The sequence below is a fragment of the Strongylocentrotus purpuratus genome, unplaced genomic scaffold (assembly GCF_000002235.5).
Source record: "Strongylocentrotus purpuratus isolate Spur 01 unplaced genomic scaffold, Spur_5.0 spur5_scaffold_21, whole genome shotgun sequence".
NCBI lineage: Eukaryota > Metazoa > Echinodermata > Echinoidea > Camarodonta > Strongylocentrotidae > Strongylocentrotus > Strongylocentrotus purpuratus.
The window spans coordinates 41697481-41708075 of record NW_022145607.1 but is presented as its reverse complement, the minus strand read 5'-3'; the positions used below and the strand labels follow the sequence as shown (position 1 = coordinate 41708075).

General features: G+C 35.8%; 1 protein-coding gene and 1 long non-coding RNA gene across 2 annotated transcripts; one reads left to right on the top strand and one right to left on the bottom strand.

Annotated features, from left to right (window-relative positions):
- The first annotated feature begins 97 nt into the window (after positions 1–97).
- On the top strand, positions 98–4750 carry LOC115918928. The gene is made up of 3 exons (XM_030994840.1): positions 98–899; positions 2706–2823; positions 4016–4750. Exons 1-3 carry the CDS (start codon positions 581–583, stop codon positions 4206–4208), a joined length of 630 nt encoding a protein of 209 aa, XP_030850700.1. The 5' UTR covers positions 98–580; the 3' UTR covers positions 4209–4750.
- On the bottom strand, positions 4730–7673 carry LOC115928096. The gene is made up of 3 exons (XR_004065873.1): positions 7662–7673; positions 5509–5514; positions 4730–4817 (listed from the first exon to the last, which is right to left on the bottom strand). It is a non-coding gene; the product is annotated as an uncharacterized LOC115928096 (long non-coding RNA).
- Between the last annotated feature and the right edge of the window lie 2922 nt (positions 7674–10595).

The window sequence follows — 10595 nt, the reverse complement described above, 5'->3', positions numbered from 1 at the left end:
TTTATATAACTGTATGGTTTTTATTGTTTATTACATATTTTAGAATAATTAATTAATATATGAACCTTTATTTATACATATCACAAAATTAGCAAACCTGTATTCCATATCCTTGGATTATACGATTACGACCTTGGGACTACGTGCAAAAATGAGCATCGAATCGTTTTATGCCCACTACATTTTTGACAAATCATTTAATGATTTAATGTTTTAAATCAGTCACAGATTTGGGCTTTAGTGGTGTACACACACGACCAGGTTAGTTTTGAAGGTGAAATTTCAAAGTATAAACGATCCAAATTGTATCCAACTTCATCTTTAAAATTGAATTTCCAATTCGTCAGCAGACGACGAGCGCAAGCTCATATTTCAGTCAAACTCTAGGCCTTCTCCCAGCTTTTGAAAGACATTACTACTTATCAGTTACTCTATAGGCTAGCAGTCTTCACGGAAGTCAATTATTACTTTCACAAATTGAGTAGAGAAGTATTCCAATTTGCCCAAGATTATCAACCAGCCTGTTTTCACAAGAAATTTTGTTGAGATCAAAGAAGAGTTGAGTAGCAATCGGATCAGGATGCAAGTCGGTCAAACAGGCAGCAGAGCAGTCATGACACTGTTTCATAGAGGGATCAACATGTCCAACCAAAACATAAAAATGTTCAGCCTCGGCCTCAGGAAAATGGCAACATCACCCAGTAAAAGCCTTGTCAATTCAAGCGGATCTAGGCCTAGTGTCGTAACACAGATGGGACGTGCATCTACTGGCAGACAACTTCTTCTCAGGAGTGAGCTTTCTTCTCAGCAGATTGGCGGAAGGTGGTTATGTGATAAAACGAACAGAGTCGTTGAAGTGGATGGAAAAACAAGCAAAACCCCTGAGAAAGTACAGCAAGGTGATTTTTATTTTCATTTTTTTAATTGTTTTATTTTGTTCTGTTCTGTTTTGTTTGTTTGTTTTTGTTCATGATTATCAGACCAAGAAATCTCAATATTTGTTAGGGTCTAGACCTACATCATGTATGTATGGTGGTGTGACCAAAGTTCGCGCGTGACCTAAGTTCGCTATCTCCAAAAATCAGTAAGATTACGAAAATCTGATATCACCAATGGAAAGAGGAACATAAAATCACCCAGAATTGAAATTTTCTTTGGAATTGGGTACGAAATTGTGAAAATATTGACAAAAGATCGGCAAATTTTGCAATATTTTGCGTCCATTCCGAAAAATGATCAACTTACCGATAAGGGTCTGAAAATCTTCAATTTGAGAGCAGATTTCCTCAAAATTGTAAGTAAAGAGTGGTACTAACTGATTGTATGATATCTTGCCTTGCAAATTATGATATTACCTTATTTTTGATGGATCACACTTGGATCACCCGTGCGTGAAGTTAGGTCTCGTTGTTTTTATGACTTTTTTAGATGCAGCGCGCACGAACGATCGGACATCAAATTTTTAGATCGCGATATCTCCGAAATCCTTCGACGATAAAATTTTCTAGTTGAACTAATCTGTAGTTAAAAACTTCGCCGTCCCTTTGGTTATAATTGAAATCAATAAATTTGTGTAGAATATGAGAAATCGTAATTCGAATATCACATTTTGTAATATGTTCTAAAATGTCCGCGAACTTTGGTCACCCCTTCATAGATCTATTTCACAAAGTAAATATTCATAGGACTCTTTAGGAGAAATTTTTTTTTACCTTTGAAAATGTGCGAATAAATAAATTTATTCACAAAATTCTCTTGTACTCAACCTGTCTTTTGTAAAGCCACAACATGTCCATGTACTTACATAGTACAGTATGATTTGTATAATAATATGTTGATATCGCAAATAATTATATAATATTGACTGGCCTTGAGGGGTATATTAAATATTGACCAAACTCAGATCATATTGCCCCGAGTCGAAAGACGAGGGCAATATGGTCTTAGCGCGGTCAATATTTCTTATATCCCCCGAAAGTAAAGCCAGTCAATATTTTTATTGTTATCCAAATCAGACATCTAGAGCAAATACAAAAATCCACCATGACAATCTCAAAGAACTGAACAAACTTTGTCAAATCAGTACTGTGCATCCAGTGCTTGACGAAAATGTTTGATACACTGCAAACAGTGTGCAGTTGGTGTGATTATTACGTCACAATAGAGTGCGCGCAAAGTGCGCAGGTTCTCGTACGCATAATGCGCAATGAAAATGACAAAATACGGCGCGGTCAATACAAGATGCCCGGATGCCAGACCGTGGAAAATACCAAGGTATATTTTCAGTTTTTCACTCGTCTCTTCACGCAAAGTCTATACGAGCAAGGAGACCAAGGAAAATACAAAGAATATACCCCTTCGTTCCCACTGCTAGTGAAAATTAGGGCAATACGGTTTTGTAAATGACCAGCTCAGATGTCTGATACGGGTAATAATATTGAATATTCCATAATTCTAGCATACAAATTTTCAAATGAAATTAGTTAACTGTTTATAGACCCTCTTCTTCTTCTTCTTCTTCTTTTTCTTCTTCTTCTTCTTCTTCTTCTTCTTTGGGTTAAGTCTACCTCCTTCACAGTTGAAGATTCTTGCAGACTGATGACCCTCCTACAGTGTTCTAATTGGACTACCGGTAAATCATTTTGTTTCATAATCGTTTGTTGACCTTTTCTTTTCTTTCTTGTCTTTTCATGATCTGAACACAGTTGCCAGCAATCAACAGCATGAACACTTCAGTGCAAGAGCTCCATCTGGTTTTGATAAGCGTCTCCTAGTGTCCTTTGGAAAATTCAAGAGTGCAGAAGAAGTGCCTGATCTGGTCTCGTACGTATCATGATTAACAATAAACAATGACATTACATGATGTAGTCATTCTTGTGTCCAGGAAGCTATATTTGATAAATATTGCTGGAGGCATTTAACAAAAAAATGTTTCTCAGGCAATTAAATCAGCCCCCCCCCCTCACACACACACACACACCCTTTCTTCATGGACAAATCAAATTTATCTCTTTGGTTAAAGATAAAGACCAGTTTTGGAAACGCCCCCCTCTCAAAAAATGAAATGGAAGCTCTTATTACCAATTGTGCGTAAAAGAATATGTTTTGACTAATACGTGATGATACATATTTGGTAAATTATTATATCTATCCGGACTGGATAGATATTGTGCACGTGTTGCGTAGTCCCATATACATCTTTCTGTGTACAGTGCTTGTAATTTTATCAAGACTGGGCCAATTTTGTTTTTGTTTTGTTTTGTTGTTGTACAAGGGTGAGATACTGTAGATTAATGTCTTGCCAAAGGACACTAGTGCTATGTCGGGACTTGAACTGCAATCCAAGTCATCCATACCCTAGTTGGTGACGTATACACTTCTCTTTGATAGTATAGTTCTTTCAGAAGGGGGAGGGTGGGGGGTAGGTATCCTAGGGCAATTGCCATAATGCTGTTATTAGAGGTAGTTTTTTTTCTTTACAAGGGAAGGGGGGGGGGGGAGGTGGTGGTGGTAATGTTATAATAGCTTCATTCTATTTTTGTAATGCTGTTTATAATGCAGAACAAGAATCAAAGATATCACCATTCTGTCTCCATAGGTAATTTCAAAGGAATTTCATGGCTTCTAAAGTTTTTTTCTTTCAATGATCGTTTGGACCTGTTTTTCAATTCTACATTTTTATAAGCTGAATAGAACATACCTGTAAGAGTATTTTATAGTGTACTACTGGTTCAATTAATTTGGATGATGTTACTAGTATTTTAATTTAAGATACATGTACATAGGCTGTACATGGACACTGTACATGTATGATTTGGATTTCACTTTGATTATTATAGTGAAATCTGTTTAAGGCTCACCTTTGATAAAACATATAGAACACTGTAAAATAAATAGCTGTAATGCGTTTATGTGAATTTAACACAAATGTATTGAGGACCCTTCTACTCACACATACACTTATATGCTGATAAGCGTAATTCATAAAAACCTTTTCTTCTCTTTCATGTATTAGGGTGCACCTGTTGAATGCAACGAGGAACAAGTTCCGTGTGTATGTCAACATGTTCATCGCGTTCCTGACCATGTTTGGCTGTGGGGTCATGATCTATCGAGGCCACCAGAGGGCAGGCACTGGCGAAACCATAGCTGACCATAACATGCGTCGCCATCCACAGCACTATAAGCAACCAGAGCAGAAAGACTGAGTATATTAAAAAAGAGGTAAAACTGCCACATGTATGTGAGCACTAGCTTGCCCAATTATGTAGGCAAGTGAGCAAATGTTTGAAACAAATATTGCTGTTGAGTTGCCCATACATGGAAATGGCAGGCACAGCATGATTCGACTGCTGATTATAAAGTGTGACACAAATTAAGATAATAAGTTGTCAACAAAACTGATTTGGGATTCAAAATCATTGAAATTTTTAGCATAATCAGCTTCATTCTGGAGCCAAATCAGTTTAGGAGCAGAACTTTGAAATATATTTTTCTCCAGTGATGTGATGGTTTATGGCAAGTAGGTTTTGACGTTGGACCAGCAAATAATAATTGTAATTTTACTTTGTAATATATATTTGCCTTGAATTATAGTACTTGTACTTAATTTTGCCATTTGCAATGGGGTGAAAGACACTGGTATTTACCCTGGCCATAGCAAAGTTGCCTTTATTAAATGGCAATCATAGCATCAACCAGGACCCCATTTACTACACCTGGGTTGAAAGAGGCAAATGTAGGTGAAATGCAAAAAAACAAAACAAGCGCTGGGCTAGGATTTGAAGCTATTACCTTATGGTTGAAAATAAAAAAGACTAACTGCATTTCTATTTTCCACAATGGCAGATTACACAACACACCCTATTTTTAAGGCAAAATTTTGTTTTTTACCTACTCAATAAAAATTTATTTAAATAAGTAGTGCATTTTTGTTGTCCAGTATGTGTAACATGTTCAGAACCATTTAATACTGTTTTTCAATCAAGATTATTCCAATGTTTTGTGGACTTTCAGTTACAGAGATATATGTATCTTGCTGTTTTCTTTGTAGCTAATCAATCAATTTAAGGTTTATTTCGAGAAAAAATATAGAATACAATAATGCACATGCCGCAGCTAAAAAGCTGAAATGTATGAGTTTAAAACTATCGAGGATATAATAATAGAAAAGAATATCTATTCACAAAACATATCTACATAATCATACAATGAAACTATGAAAGTTGAAATACTGGTCCGATTAAAAAGACAACTGTTCAAATAATAAAATTTATCTGAGTTCAGATAAAACAATGGACACAACATTGAGAATCTTGCCTGGAGTATATCTGTTCGCTGTAGCATGCATTGTTTAGGTTTCTTTACTTGTTATTAAACCAGCAAACTGTAAATAAACTGCCAACAAATGGCTGCAATTATATTAACTGAAAAGCACAACTACTTGCATGTAAGTGCACATATGGGACTAGACGTTCTAATGTGTGATGACTGGTACTTGGTCAGGACTACTAGCTGAATTTCCTTCCAATTCCTTTCTTTGCTCATCACTTACATGTGTAGCTTTATCAATTATTCTATGAGAACTGTTTAGCAGGTATACATGTATATTTGTAGTCAAGAGAATGTGTTGGGGCAAGCCTTGATATATAAGTGCTATCATTAATTCAGATCATTACTATATTATCATTATTAGATGCTGCTTGTAAGTATCGGCTTGCATGGTGATGTAGATAAACAGTAGGCTTGCGGATACACCATGTGAGAGAGAGTGAGAAAAGGACTCTCGGTAATCTTTCTTTAGGGTGTGTAGTCCTGAAAAGGACTGTTGGTGTAGTCTTGAAAAAGACTGTTGGTTATCTTTCTTAGCTTATAGTTCTAAGGAGAACTATAGCGCTTGGAGAGGAATATTATTAAGCACTCAGTGTGAGTTTTATTCTATGACTGTAGATATCCTTTAACCAGCTTATGTTTTAAATTGTAGCTCTTCCAGTTTCTAAAAACCAAACCAAACCAAAAACCTGTCTTTGATACAATACATTTATCATCTGTGTGAAATGAGAGTCTCTGAAAAATATTGAGTTGATGTACATGTACTGTATGTTCATCAGAAATATATTAAATAAACATATTATTGTAAAAGTTCAATTAAAATTGCAATTATTAGCATTTTTCGGATCTATGTTAATCAATATTTCTTTACATAAAACTTTTATTCCAGGTGCCTTCTATGATCATTAAAATGTAGGGCAATGGGCATGTACCAATATCAGATTATTTCATTCTAGATTTCTTTTCATTTAATCCCCTCTTCACAAGTTAAAAATGACTGTCGCCACGTTGTGTGTAAAAGCACCCCTCCCCTCTGTTCTTGAAGCAGGCTCGGGTTCAGGGGAAAACACTCTGTTCCTTTAGACAGAACATTATTAATTGGAGGCCCTGTGTATAGCAGAGTCATACCCTATGCACGGTAATACACTACACTTCTGGCAAAGAGCATGGGTATAAACCTGGGGGTGTTTCACAAAGATCCTAAGTTGGACTTGACTCTAAGTTTGACTTACCAATTTTGGAAAACTGAAAGCATCTTTAAAAATATTTTTATAAAAGTTGTTTTAAAAGACATAAACTGTTGATTCAAATCATTCATATTTTCTATTATCAAGGAGAGTTTGGAATTTATGAAAAGTCTAAATACTTCAATTTCTACTTTTGAATATATTTCATTTTAAGGCTACATATATGGCTCTCCAAAATGTTTAAGTCCAACTTAGAATCTTTGTGAAACACCCCCTGGTGTTTAGTGTGCCTGTATACTGGTAATCTACTTACAGATCTTCGTGATAGGCTGCATAGCCCTTTGAAGATTAACAGAAGAAGAAGAAGAAGAATATCTTAGATGTAGATCAGGATGGTATCATAAAAGTGACAAATAGCTATGGACATATTTCGAGTGGAAAAGAATCACATTATAATACTTTCAGACAAAACAAAATTAGTAGATCTACAATGTACATCATCCAATCGACTATCGATTTTCATTGCACAACGTCACTTACATGTACAAGGCAAAGTCCTCTTCACCAGACATATCAAGGTAAATAGAATGATAACAATATTACAACGACAGCAGATTGTTATGTGCAGTCGCATAAAAATGGCCAAGTATTAAGTAAACATACCAATTATTATGTACACTGTAACCAGGGTGGAAATGATAGCATGTCTCGTAAATTATTATAGTGGAGCATGCACCCATACAATCAAAGAATCAGAGAACTATGATAAGTCATCACCATTTCGTGATACAACATTGTGGAAGAAATATTTCTCTCTCTCTCTTCTGAAAGAATCCAGGGTCGTACACAAGGAATTTGTGTTTATGTTGAAATAAACAATTACTCATGTCATCGTATCTGTTGATTACCTGTTTGACTTGAAAGTACATGTATTTTTAAAAGATGTAATATTATTTCGCCATGTTCACAAGAAATTTTAAATGTTCCTAAATGATTTATCAATTTTGGAGCCAGTGTCCAGTGAGGAAGGCATTTTATCGTGTTATACAGTATTGATGCCTTTCTGGCTTCAGCAGATATCAGTTTAACCCCTCAACATTTCTCAATGTGTCATTGCAGGAGGTATACTTTAATTGTGTATACATGTACATGTGTGAACGAATGAACTGTTGAAAATGTTTGCATGGTAATAAAAGAAGTCCATCGCTTTATTTGGACTAGACTATATTAAGAATGATATTCTCAGAAGTTCTTAGAAGGCCAATACTATATTTATATACTAAGAAAAATATTCTTAGGAGTTCTTAAGAAAAATAACAAATGCATACATGTAGTAAGAGTAAAATGATTGTCTATTTTCATTGGGCTATATCGCACAATACAAATAACTATAAAGGATAGGTATTTTCATAAGTTGTGTAATTTTCAAAGGCATTACATAACATGGTAGCCACCCATCATCCTTTGGGTCGATTTATCAGCAAGTTTTTTCCGAAGTTAGATAATTTTTTTGAAAAGCTCCTTTTCTGAATAACAGGCATGCTATCTGTGACATTTCTATCTTAATTTCTTTAGAACAAAATAATCATATCACTTGATTTTCATTGGTCAATTATACTTTAATTTACAATTCAAATATGCAGTACCTCCAGGCCATCATTATAATGATGAGAAATATACTTGTATTCTAAGAAACAAGCTTAGACTTCAAGTACCTGCTTTATTGTACCAGTGCTGGGACTGATTAACATTATTTCAGCTAGTATCTCAGCTAGTATTTTCCAAAGATGAACATTTGCTGTGAATACTTTTATTTGTTGTTTTTCTGATTCAAATATCTTCAATCATTCATAAAATGGTATGATCACATAAAAGTCTTCAAGACAATTTTAATGAAAATTACATTTTGCTTCGATTTCTGTCAGAGTTGGTGATGTGGTGATTTGTGTCGGCCTAACAGGGTAAATTAGGGAAGATGTTCGTATAAAGTACGTGTATTTGAAATGAGGGTACTTATTTTTAATGATAATTTCTCTGGAAACTATAAATGTTATAATTAAAATGAACCGAAAAGTATGAAAGAAAATTTAAACTAAATTTGGATCGACCAAAGTTCTGAATGAGTCTCGTACGTGGAACCTCGACACGAATTGCTCATTCTGACCGCTAGCTAGGATTATAATATTACAGTTAGAATTACTGATATGAATTATCAGAGCTAAAGCGATATAGTATAGGTGAAGTTTGAAGTTGTTGAAATTGAAGTCTGTTGTTCTTCATTTTTGTTGATCTTTTGCAGGGGCGGCGGAGCGCTTTTCAAAGTGGGGGGGGGGGGGGACCAACAAAAAAAGGGCACTTTTTGGGGAGAAAGTGGAAATATACCATTTTTAGAAATTGGTATATACCCCTGCATTGTGATTACCTTATCAGGGATGATTCTAGTATATTCTAATATATGGTCCAAGATAATGCTTAAGCATCATGATTTGCAGTTGGGTTTGGTGGTTTGAATATTCATTTGCAAGCAAGCGAGCAAAAATTTTAAGATTTGTGAGGTCGCAGTGCAACAAATTGCATCTTATAAAGAGGAAAAACAACCCTGATAGGGTTTTAAGAACAATCTAATCATGAAAGAATGAAAAGACCTTTGATAAGAAACAAAATTATATCAAATTTAAATCCGAGATCTTTGGGTGAAATTTAAAAAATTAAAAAAAAAACTTTGGTCGCTTTGAATTAGTACATTTTATGGTGAAAAGGGGCGTTTATTTTAAGGGAAAATTAAGGCACTTATGAAAACGGAAAAGGGGCGCTTATTACAAAGGAAAGTGGCAATTTTCAGAAGAAAAATGGCACTTATTAGAAAGAATAAGGGGGCCTTATTTCAAAGTTAAAGAGGGCACCTCTCAAATTTGAATAAGGGCACTCACCGGAGATGAACAGAGGCACTTACAAGAATGAAAAGGGGGCAAAGAGGTAATTATACAAGAGACGAAGGGCCACGTTTCAGATGTGGTAAGAGGCACTTCTTGTACCTGAAAAGGGGCACTCACTTAAGATGAATAGGGGCATTTTTTACAAAGGAAAATGGGCACCTGTCGAAGAAAAGGGGCACCTATTAGATTTTAATCGAGTCCTTCTATCAGAGATGTGAGAAGGGGCATTAATGAAATGGGGAAGGGGCATTCATCAGAGATGAAAAGGGGCACTGATTACAAAATAAAAGGTCACTTATCTGTAATAAAAGGGGCTCTTAAACTATGTAGACAGGGGCACCTTTGGGATACTCTATAAAGTGGGGGAGCACTGTGCCTCCTTCCCGGGTCTGCCGCCTCTGAAAGTTTAAATGTAAGCATTTTAAATCTACATTGCGTCGTCACATATAGTCAGCGCACAATCTTGAGCACGGAGGTGGGGGGGGGGGGAGGAGGGGCTGACGTACGTTACTCAATCCAAATATAACGTTTCTTGCTTCGACAGTTAGAGAGGGAACAAAGGGGAAAAGAGAAAATAGTGGAAATGGTGGTGTTTTTTCATCAAAATACATATATATGCTAGAGCGCCAATATTGTTAGCCATGTTAGAGTATGGGGTAATAATAGTGCGGAGGGCTATGCATATGCAGTACTCTTAAAACTGGCAGACATGAGCTCTATAAGAACCCACTATTATTACTATTATTATTATATCGGTTATTGTTTTCATAAATAGATCTCCTCTCTGCCCAAATCGATGACGGTTCTCAAAATATCATGCAGTAATTTCACTTTCGAGCTACTCCCACCCCCATCGATCCCCACTGCCTCGTACGTCTATGTTTAACACATATCATGAATAGGCTTACGTGGTATTGAAGGGGTGAAAAAACCGCCCCCCCCCCCCCACCCATTTCTCATACCTAAACGGGGGTACTCATCAGAGATGAAGGGACACTTCTTAGAAAGATAAATACACTCATTACAAAGGAAATGGGCGACCATAATATTTGATAGGGGTATTTCTCAGAGTAGAAAAGGGAGCATTTGAATAAAAATTGGGGAAGGGACACGTATTAAAAAAGTTAGAGGGCAACTTATT